Source organism: Saxophila tyrrhenica (genome assembly GCF_035928015.1).
Source record: "Saxophila tyrrhenica strain CCFEE 5935 chromosome Unknown scaffold_6, whole genome shotgun sequence".
Lineage (NCBI taxonomy): Eukaryota > Fungi > Ascomycota > Dothideomycetes > Mycosphaerellales > Extremaceae > Saxophila > Saxophila tyrrhenica.
In genome coordinates, this window is record NW_027041738.1 from 1 (window position 1) to 23,735 (window position 23,735).

At 54.9% G+C, this 23,735-nt stretch overlaps 10 protein-coding genes across 10 annotated transcripts; 3 read left to right on the forward strand and 7 right to left on the reverse strand.

Moving 5' to 3' along the window:
- Positions 1–1,119: 1,119 nt before the first annotated feature.
- Positions 1,120–1,854, forward strand: LTR77_004017 (uncharacterized protein; the record flags this gene model as incomplete). Its single annotated transcript, XM_064801271.1, has 1 exon — positions 1,120–1,854. The coding sequence occupies one exon, from the start codon at positions 1,120–1,122 to the stop codon at positions 1,852–1,854; it is 735 nt and encodes a 244-aa protein (XP_064659901.1).
- A 435-nt stretch (positions 1,855–2,289) lies between these two features.
- On the reverse strand, positions 2,290–3,057 carry TAF9 (Transcription initiation factor TFIID subunit 9; the record flags this gene model as incomplete). Its single annotated transcript, XM_064801272.1, has 1 exon — positions 2,290–3,057. One exon carries the CDS (start codon positions 3,055–3,057, stop codon positions 2,290–2,292), a length of 768 nt encoding a protein of 255 aa, XP_064659902.1.
- Positions 3,058–3,421: 364 nt separating this feature from the next.
- LTR77_004019 (uncharacterized protein) lies at positions 3,422–5,593 on the forward strand (the record flags this gene model as incomplete). The annotated part of the gene is made up of 2 exons (XM_064801273.1): positions 3,422–4,160; positions 4,581–5,593. The coding sequence occupies 2 exons, from the start codon at positions 3,422–3,424 to the stop codon at positions 5,591–5,593; spliced, it is 1,752 nt and encodes a 583-aa protein (XP_064659903.1).
- Positions 5,594–6,040: 447 nt separating this feature from the next.
- LTR77_004020 (uncharacterized protein) lies at positions 6,041–7,750 on the reverse strand (the record flags this gene model as incomplete). The annotated part of the gene is made up of 1 exon (XM_064801274.1): positions 6,041–7,750. The coding sequence occupies one exon, from the start codon at positions 7,748–7,750 to the stop codon at positions 6,041–6,043; it is 1,710 nt and encodes a 569-aa protein (XP_064659904.1).
- A 695-nt stretch (positions 7,751–8,445) lies between these two features.
- On the reverse strand, positions 8,446–10,540 carry LTR77_004021 (uncharacterized protein; the record flags this gene model as incomplete). Its single annotated transcript, XM_064801275.1, has 2 exons — positions 8,446–10,406; positions 10,471–10,540. 2 exons carry the CDS (start codon positions 10,538–10,540, stop codon positions 8,446–8,448), a joined length of 2,031 nt encoding a protein of 676 aa, XP_064659905.1.
- A 1,148-nt stretch (positions 10,541–11,688) lies between these two features.
- On the reverse strand, positions 11,689–12,711 carry LTR77_004022 (uncharacterized protein; the record flags this gene model as incomplete). Its single annotated transcript, XM_064801276.1, has 4 exons — positions 11,689–12,061; positions 12,155–12,261; positions 12,307–12,579; positions 12,655–12,711. 4 exons carry the CDS (start codon positions 12,709–12,711, stop codon positions 11,689–11,691), a joined length of 810 nt encoding a protein of 269 aa, XP_064659906.1.
- Positions 12,712–13,459: 748 nt separating this feature from the next.
- On the forward strand, positions 13,460–14,030 carry LTR77_004023 (uncharacterized protein; the record flags this gene model as incomplete). The annotated part of the gene is made up of 2 exons (XM_064801277.1): positions 13,460–13,861; positions 13,920–14,030. The coding sequence occupies 2 exons, from the start codon at positions 13,460–13,462 to the stop codon at positions 14,028–14,030; spliced, it is 513 nt and encodes a 170-aa protein (XP_064659907.1).
- Positions 14,031–14,112: 82 nt separating this feature from the next.
- LTR77_004024 (uncharacterized protein) lies at positions 14,113–15,624 on the reverse strand (the record flags this gene model as incomplete). Its single annotated transcript, XM_064801278.1, has 2 exons — positions 14,113–14,645; positions 14,721–15,624. The coding sequence occupies 2 exons, from the start codon at positions 15,622–15,624 to the stop codon at positions 14,113–14,115; spliced, it is 1,437 nt and encodes a 478-aa protein (XP_064659908.1).
- A 998-nt stretch (positions 15,625–16,622) lies between these two features.
- LTR77_004025 (uncharacterized protein) lies at positions 16,623–20,139 on the reverse strand (the record flags this gene model as incomplete). Its single annotated transcript, XM_064801279.1, has 10 exons — positions 16,623–17,380; positions 17,437–17,569; positions 17,623–17,707; positions 17,771–17,893; positions 17,948–18,028; positions 18,085–18,302; positions 18,356–18,539; positions 18,591–18,737; positions 18,804–19,030; positions 19,096–20,139. The coding sequence occupies 10 exons, from the start codon at positions 20,137–20,139 to the stop codon at positions 16,623–16,625; spliced, it is 3,000 nt and encodes a 999-aa protein (XP_064659909.1).
- A 648-nt stretch (positions 20,140–20,787) lies between these two features.
- Positions 20,788–22,594, reverse strand: LTR77_004026 (uncharacterized protein; the record flags this gene model as incomplete). The annotated part of the gene is made up of 2 exons (XM_064801280.1): positions 20,788–21,835; positions 21,894–22,594. 2 exons carry the CDS (start codon positions 22,592–22,594, stop codon positions 20,788–20,790), a joined length of 1,749 nt encoding a protein of 582 aa, XP_064659910.1.
- Between the last annotated feature and the right edge of the window lie 1,141 nt (positions 22,595–23,735).

Here is a 23,735-nt window from a genome sequence, read left to right on the forward strand (position 1 = left end):
CCCTAACCCTAACCCTAACCCTAACCCTTTCCTAGAAGTAGTATATCCGAGCTCGTTCTCGTAATAGTAGAGTACTATAGATAGTATCCTAGTAGTATTCTATAGAGAGTATTGGTTTCGTACCGGCGCGTACGCGATACGAGCTTCTAAGCCTAAGGAGGTAGTCTCGAAAGGTCTTTACTCTTCTATCCTATATTAACGGCTTCTAGTCTCTTAGACCCGTCGCTTCTTATATAGAGTTCGCCGTAGACGCTACTAAGAACGTCTCTATTAGTATTCTTATAAGGACCGTTAGTAGTACTTCCTCTAGTAGGTCGGCCCTAGACGCTCTTAGATATCTTTTAGCCTCCGCGTTATTAAGGGCGGTACGAGTACTCGCTAGCTCGGCTTCTATCCGCTATTAGCGTACGTATATCTCTTTAATAATACGTTATATCTTAGCTTCTATCGATTCCCGCTTAGGACTCCTATTTTCTAAGGTATTTAGCTCAGTATCTAGTATAAGTCCTATAGGTCTCTCGTTATTTATAATAATCGAACTTAATATTATAGGAGAGCGACGTATATATAAGGGCTTAGTATAGTTTAGTATTTAATAAGTTCGATAAAAGAGAGAGAGAACTTCTAGCCTAAGTCCGAAGGAAAGTAAGCGGACGCCGTAGTAGTATAGGTCTAGCCCGAGCCTTATATCTAAGGGCTTACTCTTTATACTATATAGAAAGCTAATAATCTAACGTTAGATTATTAGGTTATAGTAGTAGAAAAGCGCTAGCTTAACGGGTAAAGAAGAGTAGAACGTAGTTTAGATATAGGACTATTACTTTAACTAGTAGCTATATTTATAAAAAACTTTATAAAATAGCGCTATAACTAGATCTATAAAGGACTCTATAACTATATAGATTGCTTACTATATAACGTATTGTATATATTGGTTTAATAGATATATTAAGGTTAAGATAAGTGTAGAAGCGGCGGGCTAAACTCTATCTTACCTTGGAACCTCGCCGTACGGCGCTTTTGCCGGCCTTGGCGCCAAAGAGCATTGCTTCAACCTGGAACTTCTTTCACAACCACGCCTCCCACAACAATAACCCCCACTCGCACACCAACACAACCATGTCCACCCTTCGCAACACCATCCAACGGCGCAACCATCGCGAGCGTGCCCAGCCCCTCGAACGCCAAAAATGGGGTATTCTCGAGAAACCCAAGGACTACAAGCTTCGCGCCGCCGACCACAAGGTCAAGAAGCGCAAGATCAAGACCTTGCAGCAGAAGGCGGCCGAGCGCAACGATGATGAGTTCTACTTCGGCATGATGAGCAACCAGAGTCAGGGCGGGGTGAAGGTGGCGCAGCGAGGGAACAACAAGGTGCTCGGGGAGGAGGTGGTGAAGTTGATGAAGACGCAGGATGTTGGGTATTTGAGGACGGTGTTGCAGCAGACAAGGAGGGAGCGGGAGCGAGTGGGGAGGGAAGTCATAAGCGGGCAGGTCGGTGTCGAGGTTGCGAGGCCTGTGGGTGGCGGGAAGAGGGTGCTGTTTGGCGAGGACGGAGAGGCTGTCGAGGGTGCTGGTACGCTAAATCCAAGAGGCGCCGACGCGGAAGAGTGGGTGTCGAGTGACGAGGAAGAGGGCGATGCGTCAGACGCTGGAAAGCCTTCGGGTCAGGAACGAAAAAAGCGGAAGAAGCAGGATGCGCGGCGGAAGAAGCTACAGGCGCTTGAAGAACGGGAGCGTGATATGGCGGCTGCGCTACACGAAGTCGAGATGCAGAGGGCGAAGATGAATGGCACTGTTGGTGGGGTGAACAAGAACGGGGTGAAGTTCAAAGTGCGAGAGCGGAAGCGATGAGATTCTGCGAGGGAGATGTCTCACGAAGTCTTTGCTGCGATATTCATTTTGTCAAGATACCCAACTGCCAGTGTTCTGCTCCAAACAACTTCGCACCTTCAGTCAATCTTTCCACCTTCATGCACTCCTATCGTCACGCCTACTAGAATAAGTGGCTGCTGTCGTTGCTGAACCATGGGCAGTTGTCCGTTTTGAGCACTCTTACCTTCCTGAGGCCAGTGTGCGATCAGACGTGCCTGTAGGTGTTCGAGGCGGAGTTCCAGAGTTCGGGCCATTGTCAAGCTCCACGAGAAACGTCTCAATCTTTCGGGAACTGCGCAGTGCTCTGGTGTCCTCAGTCTGCGCTTCTTCTGGTCGTTGCTCTGGTCCATGCTGCGTGCAATTGCGGTGCGCGGAGCATTTTATCTCGCTGGTTTCGTCGGATATAACTTATATTCATCCCTCCGCCATCGAAGTGTCACCAGCGCCTTCTTCTTCACCGAACACATCCTCCATCCTGCCCATGCCTTCCTCATCCTCTCCCTCGGCGTCACCCTCTACCCCTTCCATAGCCTCGTCTTCCCTCTCCGCGCTCCTCACGCCATTTGACCTATCTCCAACATCCATCTCGATCTCCTCTTCACTATCCCATTCCTCTTTCATCCCCCACCCGACGCCCGTCAAGCAATACTTCTCCGACGGCAACTGCACTCCATAGCCCCTCTCCACCCGCGGCAGCGCCACTTTGTTCCGCTCATGCGCTTGCTCCAACATAAACTCCTTGGGCAGCGCGCCGCCTGGGTGGAAATGATAGCCCGTCCGACTCGCGATGGCCTGCCTAAGTGCCGTCACCGAGATCGCACCATCTTCCCCTCCCGCGCCGGCGCCTCGTCTCCCTCCTGCATTGCGCTCGGTACTGCCTTGGTAGCCTTCGCTAGAGAGGCGCAACGAGTCGGAAAGCACGGAGCTGGTGTAGCGGTACGCGAAATCAAGCAGTTGTAGAGGCACGCGCTCTTGGTAGCTGTGAATGCCGAGGGAGGAGAGGACGAGGTGGATGAGGCGAGCATCACGGGGGCGCTTGGTGTCGCCGTCGTCGGTGAGGGAGTTGAGTGGCGCAGTGGGGAGCGCGGTGGGTTGTGAAGGTGCCTGTGCCGGCGCTGTCGTTGTCGCGGGGTCGGAGGAGGGAGGTGTTGATGGGTGACCGTTCACTGTCGGTGAGGCCATGCTGAGCGGTGAGTGGCGGATCGAGTGTTGAGAGCAAGGGGGTAAGGTGGTAAGGTGGTATGTGAAGGTAGAGGGTCGAGTCGAGAGGTTGGAAGATGAGGCTCTTGCGGGTGGCTCGCGGGGAAGCCAAGCGTGGAAGTTACATGTGAATGTTGATGTGGGTTCACTTCCCTTCTTGCTCCTACATCCCCATCGAGACGGTCTGAATAGAGCATCTGCCATCGTCGTCGCGGGTTGTGATCACTGCTGCGGAGGAGAAGGGGATCAGTACGCGGCAGCGAATCTGGTCAAGTGTTACGGAGTGCATCTACGGGCTGTCTATCGACTCCATCTCTAACACGCCCGTCGCATTCACAGGCCAAAGATGCACATCAAAGACCGCACCTTCATCGTCTCCGGTGGCGCGAGCGGTCTGGGCCTGGCCACAGTTGAAGATCTCCACGCCCACGGCGGCTACATTGCCATCATCGACATCAATGCAGAGACCGGCAGCAAGACTGTCGAACGGCTGGGTGAGCGCGTCAAATTCTACGAAGCCGACTCTCGCGATACGACCGCCCTGGAAGCCGCAGTCAACCACATCTCCACCTGGACCAAACAGACGAATGCTCCCATCGGCGGCGTCATCCCCGCTGCAGGCGTAGGCTTTCCTGCGAAGCTGGTAGGGAAGAACAATGAGCCTGTCGATATGTCGGCGCTCGACTTCGTGCTGAACATCAACCTCCGCGGCGTGCTGGACCTCCTGCGGCTATGTCTGCCGCACATGACCATCAACTCACCCACGCAACCAGATGGCGAGCGTGGCGTCTTGGTCTTGGTCTCGAGCAGTGCGGCCTTTGATGGGCAGCCAGGTCAGGTTGCGTACGCTGCTTCGAAAGGGGCGATTCGGAGTATGACGCTTGTGCTGGCTCGAGATCTCGCGCAGAATGGGATCAGGTGTAATGCTATTGCGCCGAGTTACTTTGAAAGCGCCATGACTGCACAAATGAGCGACAAGGTCAGGAAGAGTCTAGAAAAGGTTTTCGAGTTTCCAAAGCGGCCAGGACAGGCTCATGAGTTTGCTAGCACAGTGAGGTTCTGCGTCGAGAATGCAATGATGAATGGTGAGGTTATCAGGCTGGACGGCGGAAGCAGGATGCCCAGCAGGCTGTAACGAAGAAATGAAAGGCATCGGACATCACGCGTGGTTTCCAGTGAGTTTCAGGTGAGCCTTCAGTTGAGCCTCAATCATGTGACAAGACTCAATAATGAGCTCAATCGGCTTTAGCTTGTGGTCACATGCTGTCGCGCTGTATGAGACTTTCGGCTCTGTCAAAATTCCTTTGTTCCCGACACAACTTCTGCAAATTCCGAACCGCACTACAAATCTATACGTTCAACAACACACCACTATATCATCATGGGAAGAGTCCAAATCATCGCCTCTTACAGTTGCGTGGGCGCGGAGGGGACTACCATTGTGGTGCCCGGTATACTCACTGTTGCTCTGCAATCCGAGGTTGCAAATGCTGACAGCCCACCAGGCATGCCACCCAAATGGGTCGGAATCTCAGACAGCGTCACGATATCACCAGACTCCGGCACCCGCTTCATCGATCAAAATGCTAGCCGCTGGCCCGACGCACCCATGGATCCAGCTATTCGTGCAGTCCTGGCGCTCGAGCCCGATTTCAGTCTCGAATGGCTCGACATCGTCACAGATCGCAGCATCTTGGCCGCCATTCTCGAGCTCTGTATCCTTCAAAGTGAAGGTCGCGAGCATCAAGCGAGGGATCTCGAATTCGGAATCCAATTCGTGGGCTCGAAGACGCTGGTCTTCGTTCGCACCGACGTCACCAAAGGCAAGAACAAGGCTGGATACCGCGAAGAATTCGAGAAAGTGTCCATGCAACCGCATGAGGGTTTTGAGGATTGCCAGGGCCACCACCGGGTCGTACAACTCGATGTCGGGTCTCTGAGAGTCCTGATGCGCCACGGAGCAGATGCGTATGTCGAAGAGCGCGACTTGGATCTGGAGAGGGCACTCGGGAAGCTGGAGCCTCGCAACAATTCTTCGCGAAAGCAAGTCGACAACATGACCATCACGCGCGGCGGAGCACTACTTCCGCTATCGGTGACACTTGAGCTCACCACAGCAAAAAAGCCCCACGGTGGCAGGTACAATGCGCGCCTCGATGCGAAGTTACGTGAGACGTACCTGTCCGGAGCGTCGTACTTTGTCTCTGCTGAGCACTTCCCCTCCACCACGACCGGACAAGAAGAGAGCAAGGAGGCTGTGTTCGACAAGCGCAACCTCTGGCAGTGCAACGAGACTGCCGCTGGCAGCGGAAAAGGCAGTTTCGCGGAGGTGAGGAAGGATGCACTGAAACTTTTCTGCGATGCGGTGAAAGACATCCGCGATCGTGTGCTCGACTTGGAGGAGTCTGGGGAGGGACGCCAGTACATGGTGAGGTACACAGAGATGGGATTTCGCATCTCTTCTTCTGATGCGAAGGATGTGCGAGGCCTCTCCAGCGAGCTGTGCGAAGAGTGGTGAGCTATTGGTGGACATGAGGCGTTTTGAGACGATCCGAGCGCAAGCAGAAAGACTGCGGATCCTGGTGCATGGAGGTCTTACTTCAATGATTGTAGATAGTGAATGCTACCCTTCTTCATCCTACCACCAAGCTGTGACCATCGCACCAGTCTCTTGCGTTCTACGCCGCCTCTTTGTGCTCGATGAAGACGAGGATTTCACACGGTCGTGACCAGTGTTATGGGACGGCCCAGGTCTGTCGGAGACGGAGAGCAGGCGGATCTCTGCAGCGTGTCTGTCGACTGTGGCCAACCAACGTGAATGCGATACCACCGTGCACATTGAGAAAGAGTGAACACCATCCTGCTTCTATCCAAAGATTGATTTAGTCTTCAAGTCAACAACGTACGCATGGGGTATCATCCAATCTCTCCATTGCCAAAACCAGATCCTAGACATCTCTCCAATTCATAGCTCCTTCCCACCAATCATCCTCCCATCTCCTTCCCTCGCTCTATCCAACACACGCTGGAAATTGTCCGCCTCCACCTTTCGATTCGTATCCCTCTGCTCCTCCAACCGCTCTATCCCAAGATTGATGGCATCGATATGCACCTCCAATGGCACCTTATCCGTGCCCACCGTCTCCGGCATCGCCACCCTCTCCCGCAAATCCTCCAGATTGTCCCGGATGGCCTGCAGCTTGACAATCGTGGTCGTGACGTGCGCCCAGGCAATGCGCTTGTACTGCCCAACGTCCCGCAGAAGTTGCAGCTGGGCCTCCAGCTTCTTGACGGAGGAGCGGTTGCCGCCGAGCTTGGTCCAGAGGTAGGCGAAGAGTTCGTCTTTGTTGTCCCGCGCTTTCAGCCCATCGCGAGTGGAGATGTCGGCGATGACTTCGAGACGACCGTCCAGGTTTTCGAGAATACCAAGCAGAGCCTGCGCCTCGTTGATCAGGGCGACGATTTGTTCCTCGACCGCACCGGTGTGTCGTAGATATTGATCCAGCAGCACATCTCGGGAAAGTGAGACTGGCTGGAATGGCGCAAAGATGTTGAGGTGGGAGTTGAAGAACTTGCTGATGCTGCCGCTGCCGGCTTCTTCAGAGCGTATCCCGTCAATTACACCAAGGGTCCAGCGATTTGTGCTAAGGATGTGGTCGACGGCACGGCCGATGCGGGAGTTGAACTTGCTGAGGTCGCTCCCGGCTTGGCGAGCTGTGCTGATAAAGCCGTCGAATTCGTAGACCAGCTCGTTGCGGGAAGGAAGAGTGGAGTACTGAACAACGTGCTTGAGGTCGCGGATCCCGGCTTCGCTGCGCTTCATATCCAAGGGCAGGTTTGCGCCAGTGGAAGAGGCTGCGAGCACATCTTCAAACTGGCTTTGCGCCTGTACCAGCTTGTCAAACTCAGCCGGTCCCTCGAGATCGCCTGCGCTGCTTGACCGGCAGAAGGGTGGGTGGAAGAAGGTCGTCACGCCTGGGATGCGGCAGATGGGTGAAAGGGCGTTGTTGATGCTGTTGGTGAGGAAGCCGCTGCTGAAGACGAGCGCCGCTCCGATCAAGTAGGCGAAGAGGATGTACGCGATGAGCGGCTTCGCATTCCCCAGCACCAGGCCCACAATGTCTCCCACGTAGGAGAGTAGAGGCGCCAGGATCCGTCGCCATGCCATGCGAGCGTACCCTGCCAGCGACTCGTCGTCGTCTTCTTCGTCCGCGCCATCATGTCGAGCAGAGCTTCCAGCATCGCTCGTCATGCTCCGGGCATTCATACGAAAGCGCGGCGTCGTTGTCCTATCGCTCGTGCTCTGTACTGCTGGCTTGGGCGGGCCAGCCGTCATGCTGCGCTCGTTGAGGCGAAACCGCGGCGTGGCATCCCTCTTCTTCGCATGCCCGTTCGCCCCTCCAGCGGCGGCATTCGGCGACGACGGCATCAACAGCTCTGGCCCAGCGCTCGATCTTGTCATGCGCTTCCGCGGGGCGTCGCTGGCGGTGTCGAAGCGGGTGCTTCGCATGTCTCTCTTGCGCCCATGCCTGCTGTCCTCCTCTGCCTCCTCCTCTTCGATGTCCTCCTCTGCCTCCCACTCCTCATCGTCGTCCTCGTGATGCACGTCGGCGTCGATCCAGCTTTCGGACAAGTCTGCCCGCGCGCGGCCTTTGCGTGTACGTGCCTGCGCCATGTCGCCTTGATGGATACTGTGGTTATTGGGATGTGTGGTATGGATGCATGAGGATAGGATGCTGGAGGAGAATGCAAAAGGTAAAGTAGTACGGCGCCTATCGCTCGTGTATCATGGTCGCGTGCCCCCCCGGAAGCCTGTCCTGCCTGTTTACTTGTGCATTCACATGCAGGTGTCGATCTCGCGTGACGTGAATTGACGTATCGAGTCTTGGCCGCACCGTCACATGTCTAGCTCTACATTGATCATCAGATGAAGACGACGGATAGCCTGGATGAATGAGATCAGAGGAAGTATTGGTATGCATCTGCACTGTTGTTGCTCTATACTACTACAGTCATGTGGCTCCCCATCCTTTGGACGTCGCCGGCCGTGATTCTTCCATCCCTGTGTGCACTTCCCAAAAAGCAACAGAAAGCAATAGTTCTGTGGGGTATCATGCTGTCGTCCAAGTGTACGCCTTCACCACCAGGCAAGTCTCATCTTGCAAAGTAACCCTTCTTCCGCTCCGTCGATGGCAACCGTCCTCCTACTGGTCTCCTCTATAGTCCCATCTTGAACTGCTTCGTTGCCCTCTTGGCTTCGTTGCTCTCGCCGGTAGTACCATCTCGTTGGAACAAGCCGAGCAGAATGACCTTCCAAGTACAATGTTGTGCACGTGTGTGCTCCAGTACTCTCAAAACAAGATTCATGTCTCACGAAGGCGCCATGGGAGGCGGGTTCTGGTTGGTCTTCCGCGGATGCATGATCAAGTTCGGACAGAAGACCTGACCGTTAACCTCTACCATGAACGGCGGGAGCTCCTCTGGCACATAGCCCAGGGCAGCAGGCTTCAGGCCTCTTCCCTTCGGCTGAGGTAATGCGCTACCTGCGCTACCCATGCCACCGGAAGTGAAGCCGTCGGTGGAGTCTTCTACTGTTTGCTCCACGACGTCTGAATCTGCGTCCTCAGGAACGGTCGGCTCCTTGTCGCCTTCGATCCAGTGTCTAAAGACTGGATCAACGAGCGACGACTGCCACTCCCACGTGCGCGGTCGTTCGTAGAACTCAATCACAGACTTCATGTATGGCGCCGCTCCGTTGGCAATGCCATCTTTGAACCTCTGCAGCGAGCCGCCGTTGTAGACGATGTCCAGTTCGCGGATGCTGCGGACGGGCCACTGGAAGTTGGGGTTCGGCAATTGGACAATCTTCATACCGTGCCACATTGCCCAGCTCGGAAGAGTGGCCTCTGAAGGGACCCGAAGACCTCTAGTGTGCTGCGATTCGTGGATGGAATGCAGCAGAGTCCTCGATGCCCTCGCCTGTGCTGGGGCGCTGGAAAAGCGAGGTACGTTCGTGCTGAAGCCACGTGCCCAGTCCTTGAAGACCCAGTCTTCGTATTTGTTGAATCGCCTGACGTCAAATAAAGGCGAAAGAAGGAGCAGCTCCGCCGGTGATCCCACACCAAGTTCGAACTTGTCGTCCGTCGCGTTTATCGTGGGGTGGTATCCGAGTGGGTTTGGTATGTCTGAGATGTTGAGAGGGCCCCAGGTCGTCGCGCTGCCCTCCAGTGTCGTATTAAGCTTCTCCGAGAACTCCTGGTAAGTACCATGTATTGATGGTATGTATGTCCAGCTGGCTCGCTCGCGCGACTGCTTGTAGGGCACCTTGGCACCGAAAGCGTCAAAGGCCTGAAGCATCTTGCCGGCATGAGATGTGAAGCGCGCATCCATCTCCAGCTGCCAGTATTGGTCAAACTCCGGGTAGAAGTATGCAAACAACTCCAAAGGCTGCATGATCTGCCACACAGGCCGATGTTCACCAACCTTCTCGTACCAAGACCGCTGCAAGCTTTGGTCGAAAAGCACAGCGATGTCCCGAAACTCCTTCGGCACGGCTTCGCGGAGAGCCGCACGGTAGAGATCGTCGTTCTCGTGGATGAAGGAGCCATCATCGTGCTTGAAGTCAACGAGGAGGAAGACCGTGTACTGTCCTTTGGTGGCGAGAGAAGCCTCCGTAATGATCGAGCGCACGTTCCAGAAATCTTCCGGCGTGTACTTGTAGGTGGACCATGTGCGGAGGACTATGGCTTGCCGTCCAGTGGTGCCCAACTCACTGCGGTTGGTTTTAAGGTCGCCGTCGCCGAAGAAGCGAAAGCGCGGAGGTGCGCCGGTCTGCGCGGTGAAGGCGCCTGAGTTGGAGTCAAGGCATTGGTCTTGAAGCTGGCCCCAGTTCACGGAGCCCCAGTCCACTTTCGAGAGCGGGTAGGAGTTGTCATCTTCGCGATAGCCGTATGGTGACCACCGCTGGGAAAAGGTCATCCACGTCTTCTCCAGGCCGAGTTCGTCGTAAGATCCATACGTCGGCTTGGGATAGTCGACATTGGATAGGTTGAAGGTTAGGTGAGGGAGATCTTCTGTGTTCGGGTCGTCTATCCGGAAGCCGCGTGCGCCGGCACAGAACGAGTCTAGTGATTCTGGTCGAGTGTGGATGATTTGAGGCGACTCTTCATGGTACACTGGCGGAGGTGGTGGTGGCGGTGGTATTCCTGCTATCCTGACGCGAAAAGGTGAAAGAATGAGAGCAGCAGGTTGAAAGAGTAATACCAGGCCGAGTATCGTCAGGCAAGCCGCGACAAGGGTCCAGGTGCAGGTGCGGCCGCGGCGGTGGCGTCCTGGGCGCAGAGGGAACATCATCTCCAGATCGTGGCCCATTCCACCTCAAACTCTGTCAGAAACCTTCGCGGAGGGCGAGGGCGGGGGTGAGGTGAGGTCGAGATAAAGCAGGAGCGGTCGAGTCTGAGTTCATCGTTGGCGGGTAAAACGGTGAAGTACATCAAAAAGCCCCCCCGTTCCATCAAAAGCGTGCAGCAAACGTGCTGTCGAGGCGCACGGCTGCCGTACATGTACTGTACCACTCAGCCCCCTCCTTCTGGCAACACGAGGTCGAACCTCGTCAACCGTCGAAGGATGACGGCCAGCCGCCCGCACGTTGCACGGTACGGGTGAAGGAAGAGACGGTCTGCAGTGAAATGCTGCTGCCTGGAAGGAACGGCAGGTACGGTATATGAGGTCTGGATTGTTTTCTGCTTATTAAGTACACACCGCGAAGGGTGTCTTGTTGCGATCCCCGACGAGTCACCGGAAGCACAAGAGACGTGGACAACGGTTGGCTTTCCCAATTCCATCAGTGTGACGGAAATGTCGTGCTCCTCGTCGTCGCCGAATGGGCCGGCTCATACAAACGCGAAGCCACCACAGACTCTCGGCTGATCCCTGCAGCACGTCCCGCGACAGCCAGGCAACGTGGACATTCTTGGCGACTCGCGTCTTCGTAAACGTTGGGAAGATACGAGTTCAATACAAAACGCTTCCTTCAGACATTGAATGGACAACAAGCATCATGGACACTGGAGAGCATGAAAAAAGGTGCACCAGGACTCGGACAGTAACAGCCCTTCGTGCGTCACTGTTTGATATATTTGATGAATATGCGGGCGATCTTCACGATATGCAATCCTTCTGGCTCATTACCCCTTCCGGCTGGCGCCAATCGCGAGATCCACATGGCGATATTTTGGGGCTTCGTCGCATCTTCTCTCCCACTTGGTCGCCGGAGAGTCCTCCGGCGTGCGAACAAGATGTACCTACGGAGTCACGGATGTGACGCGGTCGCCAAGCTATGGATGGAGTCAGGAGAGAGACCCAACTTCATCTGGCTAGCAAGCTCGAGGCAAGGCTGTCACAATCGGCGGTTGATGAGAAAATGTTCACCAAAAAGATGATCGACGGAGGTCAGAAATAATGGCTTCACCACAAACAGACACATGAACGAACAGCCATGCAAATGTTTTGTTGAAACGCTTGCCTTGGTCATCCACTACACTACATCAACAGAATCATTCAGCCTACAGCACTTAATCATCTATCCTCCCTCCCCTTCCCTCTTTGCTGGCCCTACCACCACCCTGATGCTTTACCTGTCCCCCAGACCGCGCCACCCAGCAAAGCCCAGTGGACGAGCCCGACCAACCGGAGGACCTTGATGCCTTTCTGGAGTTCGTTCGTATCGTTCACATGCGGATACGGCAGTTCGTTGCCCTGGTCGTCCGTCGGGATTGGTACCTCCAGGAACTTGCACAGCGGTCCAAAGCCCATCTTCGGCTCGAACTCCAGTAAACGATCTTTGGGCACGACTTTGCGGACGTACTCGTTGTGGCGCTCGTACATGGTGATGTCGTCGTCCGCGCCGTTCAGTGTGGTACCCAATCTCTTCTCGTCCCACGTCAGGAACCCGTACATGGTTGGAAAGAGCGCCCATTGCATGTGACTGAAGATGGTCAGTCAAGAGCACGGCAAACTTACCGTATTTGCTGCCGCTCCAGGCAGGAATGTGGACATCTCTTCGGAAGAGCGGACTCACGGTATGAGGAAGCACGACCAATACATCATTCGACCGTATATCTGGTCGAGGGTGCTATTCCAGCTCTTCCGCCACGCCAGCGGCGAAGACCGTACGCTATGTACAAACTGGGAATGTCAGCGATGAACCGATCAGCGAATGCTTCAACAGACCTTCGCATCTGGATAGATCTCGACCAGATCACTTATGAACGCAGACGAGGGATAGTCGACAGCACTGCGGCAGCCCGCGTCTCTGTAGATCTGCTTGATGATCTTCCTTCTGGTTGCGGCATCGTCGGTCTGCATTGCTTTTTGCCATTGTCTCGACTGGGTGTACGGAAACCAGTTCCCACCGATACTGTTCTTGAAGTGATGACATCGGTCGTAGCCAAGCATTTCCAGAGCCGTGTACAACGACGTTGTTCCCGTACGAGGCAGACCTGCCTGAGCAGTAAAAGTAGGTCAGCAGGGTGTTTGATTGGTACGGAATGGCGTGCTTGAGGGAAGTCGTCGGCTTACTCCAATGACTTGCAGGTCGCCTGGCGCTACCCTCGCTGTCTTCCCTTTGCTGTCCATTTTCCTTGATGTATCTTGCTCCAGCGACGGGAATGTCCTCGATGGTTTGCTCTCGCGAATGGATAGGTAGAACTGAAATACTTATCAATCAACGAACCCCGCGGTCGGGCTTTTCCCAAAGCCCGTAGGCGCCGACATCACACACTGAACGTTGAACGCTCCTGTCGGTCTGTAAGATTTAAGGCTGGGAAACGCCAAAGGCCAATGATACACAAAAATACTCGGGCGTGAAGGGTCTCCGGACCCGGCAGGACAGCGCGACTGACAGCATGCCTTGGTCCGTAGTAACGTTCGAGCTGGAGGAGCAAACCTGAGCCTTCCTGGCAGAACAACTAAGGTATTCTCGGTAGCAATGGAACCACAGAGACTACAACTCTGAGGTCTAGGACGGCATGGCATATGGTGGGCCACATCGTGAACTCTTCAACGCTGGCCATGGCAGAACATCATGCGGAATAAGCTTTTCAAGCTAAAACGGTACCTGCATGCATCTCGTCATAACAACCACCTCGAAATCCTAGAAGCCTCATTTCGGCAAGCATGGAGATCATCTTGACTTCGCTGTTGAGGACAGCAGAATAACGTTTGTCTGGTATAATCAAGTTGCGATACCGACGTTGAAACATGGCAGCACCAAGCGAAAAGAGCCTGCAGGACCTCTCCGGCAAATGGAAGATGGTGAGACTGGACCACGGCGTCTTCTCTCAATAGAAAGCTGACAGTTTGGAGAACCGGGAGCTATCAAACGATGTTGACGGTGTACTCGAGATCGTACGTCCATCAGGATACAACGCATCAGCAGCTACTCATGAATTCTCAGCAAGGCTTCAATAGCCTCATGCGGAAAGCCATCGCACATGCTCCAGTCTACCTCGAAGTATCCCAGTCCAAAGAAGGCGACAACACGAAATACCGCATCGACCAGAAGACGACCGCAAACATCCCCGCTGTCAACGAAGAATGGATTACCGATTGGCAAATGCGGGAGTCGAAGGATCCGGTGATGGGCCGTGTGAAGGCTAAGGCAAAGTGGTCTAAGCCTGGCGATGTTTATGATGGCGACTTCTTTGCCGGAGGGTGGTTAGATGAGGGTGTGGAGCAGGTGGAGGCGTATGTTGAGAGCGCCAAGGCGGGTTGGACTGCTCATCAGGTATGGCTTGTGCATTGGTCGATCCTTTGAAGAGAGCATATGCTGATACCTTATTGAGATCTGGGGATTTGAGAAGATCAAAGAGCAGCGCATGTTCGTTCGCCGTGTCGTTGTAAAGAAGGAAGGAAAGCAGGAGAAGGTGAAGCTTGTGTATGATTACCAGAACTGAACTGGCGAGATGGTGAGAAAGAGATACAATTGAGAGTCGCCCAAGCATCAGACCCGGCCGTTAGCTATCTCGATTGCCTCCCTCACAAATGAATCGTCGCCGTCACGTCATCCGACGGGACCAAAGTACCAACACTGACGTGCGGCCATGAGAGAGTTGCAAAGTTCAACAACACCGTCTGCGAGTACTGGATTTGCGTCGACTTGACCGCGACGGTCCGTGGAGTGGTGATGTGTTGAGCTGGCGGGTGGACGAGGAAAGTCGGAGCAGGCACACGAGCATTTGCGGTCCGCGGCCTCACCCTGACCGGTCCTTGCCGGCCTGGAGGAAAGGGCGGCAGCGTGACCTGCTGCTCCACGGTCTCGATCCAGAAAGTTGCAGACATGAACGGAACATCAGCATTCGGTCCGTCACCCTTGTCATCTCCGTTCAAGAAGTCGATGCTCGCCGGACCTCCGCCTCCGATGGGATTAGGAGTAGTAGTCGTGCTGGCGACGCCTTGGGGCCCTGCAGTGACTTTGAACACAATGGTTTCTGTGATCTTCTGGCCCTCGATGGCTTTCGCGAGCACCACATTTGGGTTGTCCAGGATATCTTGCGTGATGGTTCCCTCCTCTGGCAGAGTGTCAGTACGCCTTGAATGGTCTTTCGTCGGTTGACATCTTTGTTGTCCTGGCTGAGATCACTTACCGACAAACTTGGTGAGATCCTGCGGCAGCCTGGCAGAATGAACAGATTCAACCTTTTGTGAGGGAAATACGTCGTTAAGCCGATTGCCAGGATCGCCAATCTTGAACGGCGTAATGTCGACTTGGTTCTGCGGCAACTTGAAGTTTGGCGGTCCAGCGATGGCAGTCGTGGGAGAGACGCCTTGCGCGTTGATAGTGGTACCATGCGGGATCGAAGCCATGCGGTTCAGTGTTGCTGTTCCTGTCGGATCAGTGCTGGCAGGCACGTGCATCCAGACTCCGGGCTCGAAGTGGATTCCTTTAGGTGGCGCATCAGCCCGTCCGGTCCCGGTGTTGGTCACGTCGTTGACGCTCTGCACGTATGGCACCCCGTTCAGATGGATGTCCCGCTGAGTGTTGAAGCCACGATTAGGCACGTCACCGAGAGGGTCAGCGAAGGAGAGTGTCTCCTCGGTAAGATTGATCTCCAAGATGGAGTCATTGGGTACTGCAGGGAAAGCTGGTGTCGGAGGTACAAATGGACTTGGGATTTTGGTCGAGCTGTTGGTCGGTCGAAAGATGAGGTTCATCCCAGTCCCAGCAAAGGATCCCTTGAAATGTGCCAGCGGGCCGAGTGGTGGCAACTGGATGGCTGGTGGCGTTACAAGCGCTGCTGCCGCTGGGTTGGCGGCCAGCACGCGAGCGGCGTCATGGTGCCCTGCGAGACGCATGAACTTGTCGTCCACTTCGCCCCATTGAAACCCCTCGGTGTCGATTAAAGCATGGCGAGGTCTCCCCGGTGACGGCGTATGCTCTGGGCTTGGTGGGCTGTTAAGTGTTCCGTTGGATGCTCCGTTGAGTGTTCCGCTGGACGATCCGTTGGGAGCACCGTTAGGCGCTCCATCGAGCACAACTTGAGCTGGCATGGTTGTTGTTAGTACTGTTTATGAAACGGAAGACTTTGCCACAAACGCAAGTACGGTATGTCCCCGGATATAGTTTACTCTGGGAAATGCTCGAATACTTATAGTAGCCGTGGAGTGAGATCTCTGCAAGGTCAAAAGCCTCGTACAACGCTCAGTAGTGGTCAGCTGAAGACCCTCGTGAGCATTTCGCTTGAGTCCATATGCGGTGGAAGGGGAGTAGGGATGGCGTGAAGATGGCGGAATCACGCTCAGCTTGACCCTTGAAGATGCGGGTGGTTTGCCAGGACCGGGTTACTTATTCGTTACCATTGCTCACCTTCATCTGGAGAGGCTGGCGTGACAGGGAGCCTACCTGCATGATAGCTGACTTCCGGGAATCTCATGCTGCTCAGGCGAGCCAGCTCTTACTTCTGGGTAGAAATCTGCAGCCGGCAGGCTTTGGCTGGTAAGATTCCTTCAGCTGTAGCGATCTCAAGGCCTCCCGACGGCTGAAGTCCCAATCAAGGTCGTATGATGAGCATGCTTACTGAGGCTGCTTCTGTCACCATAAGCGATACGTGGTCTGACTGGGGTGCAGGTATCCGTCGAGTACCAGACAATGTACCGTGTAAGACCGGCCTCGACCATCGGAGATGCTCATGCACGCGGCCGCCAGCCAGTCTGCATCGACATGTCTTCTCGCCAAGCTGACATGATGGCAGAAAACACGAGGTGCTGCGCGGGCACAAGGCAAACAGATGGGAAGAGGAGAACGAGCAACGTAGGAGCTAATCTGGAATCTCAATCTGCTTCAGCTCGGAAGCGAAGAGGCACGTGACTCGTCCAAAGTATGGAGGGATGCTCTTACAAACACTTTCGACCCTTGAACGAAACGAACGAAACTACTTTTCACGGTTGAACAGGACACTTAATAAAGCGGCCATCCGGATTCTGTTGGAGGTACCTCAAACCGTCAAGATTTCCGCTGGCCTTCGTACCACAACACCCCTGGCTCTCACTCAAGCCCAGCTCAACACCCAGTCCTCCATCCACGCCGGAGTAGTCGTGAGCTGAGTCAGCTTCAACACCTTGCTGCTACTGTCATACGCCACATTGCCCACGTCCTCTCCGTTTAGCGTCACACTTTGCGGCTCACTTGCAACCCCCATGATCGTCACGTTAGCGAGAGCGTTGGTGTCGTTATACAGACCCCGAGCGCTGGCATAAAGGCTCCCTTCGCTCGCAGCGAAGTCGACGAACAGCGACGATTCCGGTACTAGGCTCTCCCCATCATCGACGTAGAGCTGTCCTGTTGCAGCGCCATTGGCGTCGAGCGCACAGAGCAGACTCCAGCTCGAGTTTCTGGACTCCAACGTCGTGTACAAAGCTTCCTGCTGCGGCAATACCGATCCTCCGCGGATGAACACCGGGATATGGCCAAGCGGCGCCGGGATGGTCACATTCTGGCCTGGTCTGGCGGACACCACTTCCTGCGTATACCAGTCGTACCAAACCTCGCCCTGCACGATACCGGGGAAGACGCCTCTGGCGTAGTCCATGCCCTGGCCCAGAACTGGAACGACCATTACGCTCGGACCGAGGAGGAACTGGTTGTCAATTGCGGCCAGGGTAGGGTCGTTTGGATATTCCCACGAGAGGGCGCGCATGACGGTGCTGCCGGTCGTGTGAGAGAGGTAGAAGAGAGTGTACATGTATGGGAGAAGGCTGTAGCGAATGGCCATGGCTTTGCGAGATGCTTCTGCAACGGATGCCCAGACTAGAACACCTGTCAGTCCAAGCTTGATTGTAAGATGAGTAGAAGTGGGACTGTACCGTAAGCTTCTTGGGAGTCTGCCGATAGAGTATTGTGATTCCGGTAGAATGGAAAGAAGGCAGATAGCTGCATCCAGCGGGAGCAAAGCTCTTCATCTGAGTTGCCATTGAAGCCGCAAGTGTCCACACCAAACTATTCGACGTCAACAGGGAGCCGTATCTCGGCGGAAGAGACAGACTACTTACCATTGGTATGCCGAACAACGCAAAGTTGAGTGCCTGAGCGATGGAGAAGTACATGTATGCAAACAGACTGGTGTTGTCGCCGCCCCTGGTGGGAAGAAAGGGCAAGGGTCAGTCTGCGCTCGCGTCGTCTTTTGAGACGTCGACTCACCAATGCCCAGCAACGGTACCACTTCCAGCAAAGGTGCTCCTGCCGATGATGAAGGGCCGCTTGCCAGGGAAGACATCCAGCAGACCGTAGTACGTGGCGTTGAGTATCTGATGACCGTAAAGACTACAACATGTTAGTATGCCTGAGCCAGCAACGACACAATATGGGCGTCCTCACTTGTGCACATCGTACTCCTCAACTCCATCGACGTGCGTGGCGTTAGGAGAGACGGCGTGGACACCCAAGGCACCGTTGATGCTGGAGATACACTGTCAGCGTCGGAATGGAAGAGCCCAGAAGCAGTGTATGCTCACTTGTTGATCACATAAGGCGGATTCTCAACATTGCGCACGCCCGGAGTCACCGTAGGAACAAAGTACGGTGTGGTCGCTGTGCTCGGAGGAGTCGCTTTCGCCACCGCACTGGCTTGTGAAGCAGAGAGCGACGAAGCCATTGCTGCTTCGGACTTGTTGGTCTTGTCGAAGCCCTCGGGGTAGGTGAAGATCTTGCTGCCCTCCTCTCCTGGCAGGCCCTGTGACGCAGAGTCAGCGGCGTCAAGTCGGTGTGATGTATGTGCGTTCTCACGAAGGGCGGGTGGACTGGATTCAAAGACAAGTTACCAGTACCGCAACTGCCGATGCAGAACGATGAGACTTCAGACATGTCAATCCAAATGCCAGACCAGGGCACGTTATCGTGGTGCTGTTTCAGCTGATCTGACCACCATGATACGCTATCAGAGGCGTGCCAGTCGGGAAAGACGGTGTACCTGGCTGGAGGTTAAGAACACAAAGCCACCGAAAGGTGAGGAGGGACTCACCCTGGCCACACTGAACCAATATACTCGCTGCCGTCGGCATTCGTGAGGAAGACGCCGCGCTCGTGACCATCAGTGTACGATGAGTAGTTGTCTGAAGCATTGTTTGGGTTGGGGATGTAGATGGCGGAATCAACAATGGGAACGTAGCTGGATGATTAGAGGTAGGGTCAGCTCAGTCCTTGCGATGGTCTTTTTGCGCGGGGAACGGCATACTGTTGTCCATTAGCCGCCAATCGTGAAAGCAGCTCCTCGCCCTCGTCATATGGGAAAGTGTTCTGATCGTTCGTGAAATCCCTGTACTGGAACATGTAATCAATGTCCGTCCAGACAGTTTCCAGAGGAATGTCGAAGGCTCGGTAGTTGTTGACGACATCCTCCACCATCGACCAGTTCTTGTAACCCCACCGGCACTGATGGTAGCCGAACGTCCAGTATTGTTCCTGTTGAGAAGAAGATTCCAATAGTCAGCGACACCCTTGATTACATTGAACAATATGCTCCTTACCATCTTCGGTAGACCAATCGCTCCGCTTTGATACTGCTTCGTGACATCTTCCGCTGTGGGTCCGTCAAAGACGTACAGGTCAATCGAGCCACCAAGCGTACGCCAGGTCAAGTTCGATGGCAGCATAAGCGCTTCACCTCCATGAGCATTGCGTAGATACACACCGTGGCTGTAGCTCTCGTAGTTGCCAGTCGCAGATACATTTTGCGTGGTGACCATCGTGCGCTCGCCAGAAGACTCATCTACCTCGAAGTATCTAGTATCGAGATAGAAAGGATGATTACCGTAGATATTGCCATCGATCGGATCTCCAGCATCTGCAGCATAGAAGGTGGCGGTGAAGTTGTTCCCGAGCCGAAGGCCGTGAATGCGCTCGCCCATGCCGTACAGGTTGTAGTCCTTCGGAAGCTGTGATGCGAACTCGATGAACTGGTTTTCGTAGACGAGGACGCTGCCTCGGGTATCGAACAGCACATCACCGGTCGACTTGCGCACGATCACGAAAGAGAAGGAAGGCTCATTGCTCCAGCTCAGCTCCAGGTCAATGTCTTGTGGGAGGTCCCCGTTTTTCGGAGCTGGGACCAGATTCTCGGGCAAAATGAAGTGCGAAGTATTGGAGCTGTCGAGGTATATTGGTGCGATGTTGACACGCAGGCGGTGGCTCGTTTGCACCTCCACTGTCAAGGTGAGATCCTCAACATCTGTTCCGTAGACATTGCAAGGCTCGCCAGCAAGCGTGAGACTGGCCGTAAATCCACGGGCAGTCCTCTCGACGCCGCTTGCTTTGTAACCTGGGCACAGCTGCTGGGCTTGCTTCGCATTTGGGTCCTTGATGTTAGGTAGGAGGTTCGGACCAACGTCTGCAGAGGCCGGCACGGTGAAGGCTACGGAGTATGTTGTTGGTGATCCATTGATCGTAGCTGTGCCAACTGAGCCAGTCTGTGTTCCGGCAGCTGTGGTCAAGCCATCGGCGGGTGCAGTGGTGCTCGACTGTGCGGCAGCCAGAGGCACAGCTGCGAGTAGGAACTCTTTCCAGCTTCTCATCTTGTGGTTGATGCTCCCGCTGGGCCTTTTGAAGTGATACCAGGATATGAGAAGGAGGGAAAAGAGGAAGCTACACGCCTACCTCTCTCTCTGTATAATAAGCAGCGTCGTGCCACGAAGGGCCGAATGGCGGCATCGGCCATCGCCCACTCTCCGCAGAAGAGCTGCGGCGATGACAGAATGAAGCCGTCGCTACTGCAGGAACTCGTGCTTATGGAGGAAGAAGCTCCGCAAGAGTGGAGTGGCAGTGGTTGTTTGAAGGCGGGAAAGCGGGGAAGAAGCTGCAGCGGTTGCAGAAGTCGATGACACCGCCGCCGAGTAACTCACCGATTGAATGCTGCCCACGATTGTATCGTATACTTCAGGATGTTGAGGATGTAGGTCGATGTGTCGGACTTGTCCCGGTTCGATGAGGTCTCAACAACATGTCGGTCGGAAGCATGCGTCCGATGTAAAGGTAGGACGTTGAGAATGGATATCGTCAAGCACGAATGCACGTGTAAACAATATTTACAATGAAAAACTAAGCGCTTCCATGCTCTCCACCCATATTCCAAACCCATCCAAAAATATTCGAGCTGCCGATGTTGTACAGGTCATCAAGAAGAAATCATACGGCGTTGCCACACCTGCCTACCCCGAGGCAATCTACGAAGCATACCGCTGAATGTGCTTCGCCAGATGCCTTCGGTGGTGGCTGGCAGCCGTCGCGGTTGGGGAAGCGGTAGCAGTATGGATGTTTGTCACGTATCCGGCAGGCTTGCCCTTGCCGCCCTTGTGAGCGGGGGTAGCGTCAACGAGTCTGGCGCCATTCACGCCCTTGTTCCTCTTGCGCTCGCCGAGGGTACTCTTCATGTAGCAGGCGACGCCGGAGAGTGAGACGTCTACGCAGCCATCGGTTGAAGCGCAAGCCTCCACGCACTCGGCCAGGGAGTGTGCGGTGACAGACTTCATGTCGCCGCCGTGGTGGTCGACACCGCACTGTACTCGGAAAGTCTTGCCGTTCACGGTGTACTTCTGGTGGTTGGACTCTGGGCAAGAGATGTCGGACCCGCTGCCCGACGAAGGGTAGGTCGACGGGGAAGGAGTGCTGCTTGACTTGGTCGACGTAACCATAGTGCTCGACTCCATTGGCTTGGTGGCCTGTGCGGAGCTCGAAGCTTGGATGTAGGTGGCGGACATGGTGCCGGAAGGTGCCATGGAGCTAGACTTGGAGCCGGCCGCGGAGCTGGGACTGGCGGCCATCGACGACTCTGACGGAGAAGAGCTGCTCGGTCCGCTTGGTGGTGGACCGCCTGAGGCGAGCTTGCACTGGTTGGAGCTGGTACCAAGAGGGCTGGTAGCGTACATCGGGGCCGGGTTGTTCTTCGATACCGGGTTACAGCCGACAAGGTACTTGCCAGGCGCATCGATATTCTCTTTGAAGGTTGTCTTGAGCTGGCACTTGTTGGTCGCACCACCACGCTTCATGGAAGGACATGAGCCGATGTCCTCGTTGCCGAACTCTGGCTGTGGGCAAGTCTTGAAGAGTTCGGGGATGGCGCCATCGTCCCATCCGTTGAAGAAGTCGTAGTGCCATCCATAGCCGGTCGGGTCGCCCATGGCGAGCGTAAACGTATCGGTCTTGAACTTGCCGGCCATGCCGTGTACATCGAACTGGTTCTCGACGAAGATGTGGGGAAGGCGCGTAGGGTGGCTATAAACGAGGTCAGTCCGGCTTCGACCAAATAATCTCATGGCACGATCTTTCTCACCTCTTCGGGCACGGGCCTGACTGAACGTCGCCTTCTGGGTACGACATGTGGGCAGCGGGGTCGGCCGGGTTGAAGTCGTCGCCGTTCCAGCAGTGCGGGAAGTGGATTGCTCCGTTGAAGCCGGGGTAGGCGTCGCAGTCGGTCACGCCATCAGGGAAGCCACCATCCGTGCCTTGATTGCTTCCACTGGAGTCGTGGCACATCCACTGGGTGACGTTCTGCTGCTGCAGGTCGCTGGCTGCTACCCTCATGAACGGGTTACCAGCCAACATGCGGAAGCCATGGGGGAACTCAAACGGCGACGCCAATTTGTCCATGTCGCTCCCAACATCCTTGTAGTAGAATTTGTGGCCCATGGTGGGGATGCGGATGTAGCCAGAGTTGTCGCTCGCCTCGGCATACAGCGCCGGGTGCCAGTAGATGCTCTTGTCGGCCATGTTGCTGTCTCCGTTGGAAGCTCCGACATTGGTACAGGATGATTTCTGGAGAGATTCGTATGTCACACCTGGAGCGAAGCCGTCGGAGCCAAAGATCTGGTGGACGTGCTGACTGAGAACGCCAGGAGCCAGGATGGGGTCAGCACGTTCGACCACATTGTCGTCTCCGTTGGATTCAGTGCTTCCAGTGTACATGACAAACTGCGCGGCCTGGACCTGGGAGAGCAGGGTGGCCGCGGAGGCTGCAAGGGCGAAAGACTTCATGATAGGCAGTATTGGGGGAATTACTGCCGAATGATATGGGTATTGGGTGGCGTTGAAGCGGAAGCTTTCTTCTCGGAAGAAAAATGAATGTATTGGGTGAGTAGGCAAACGAGTGGCAGCGAGTGACCCAGCACTCTTGTGAAAACAGCAGCGAGGTTGCGAAAACTGACGATGGAGGGAAAGGAACAGGGAGCCGCCGTTCTTGTATGAGATCTTGTAGGAATAGACGCTGGAGGAGCGTGTCTTACCATGCTGTTAGCGCTTCCATGGGGCGCGGAGGGCAACAGACCAACGGCCCTTCTGGGCATGGTCCTCGAGCAGGAGAAGGCTTAAGCGACTTGTCTTCTGGTTGAAGCGAGGAACAGGTGGGTGGGCGTGTCAGAGGGGGGCATGAAAGGCGAACATGATCTGCGACAAGAAGGAGATCGGGCGCGGTCCACAGAAGCCGAAACGTGGGCGGACATTGCACGTGGATCCTTCCAGATTTCCCAAAGCCCGGCGCGGTGGGAAGACATCTTTCGTACGACGTGGATGTCACGTTCTTGCTTGTATTTGTGACAGGTTGATTGAAGTGTGTCACGACAGCATGCGGCCGATGTTGCTTGCAGATCCGGAGTTGTTGTCGAAGTTGTCGAAGATGAAGTCGCGAACGAGACGAAGGTGGATGTTTTGCTAGCGCCGAAGCTAAATCGGGCACAGTGGGGGGGCCTGGAGATCCTTAATATCAGTTCCCCTTGCCTGCCTTGACGCCTTGTCGCCAACTCCCACCTCTACCGTCTCACGATGCTCCGAGTGGCGTCAACACGGCTGCCATCTAATCATCGCAGCGCGCAATACCACCGCTTACGGTATCACTCCAGAATAGCACACCATCCGTCATCACCGTTGCATCCTTGGACCAGATACATGTCGTCCAACTCGAGGGCCGAAGCATGGTCGGTGAAGGTGAAGCTGCGTGTTCGATCCTGAGGAAGCCGGAGGATGGCGATGCCATAGAACAACATCCCATCGGCATAAAGAATCTCACGGGCAGTCACGGCTTGTCAACGAGATTAACCATCCTTCGTCGACCCCTCCCGCTTGGCCGCGCTGCTGAGACGTGCAGTATCCCGAACCACCGGACGAACCCAGCAGCCCTGCT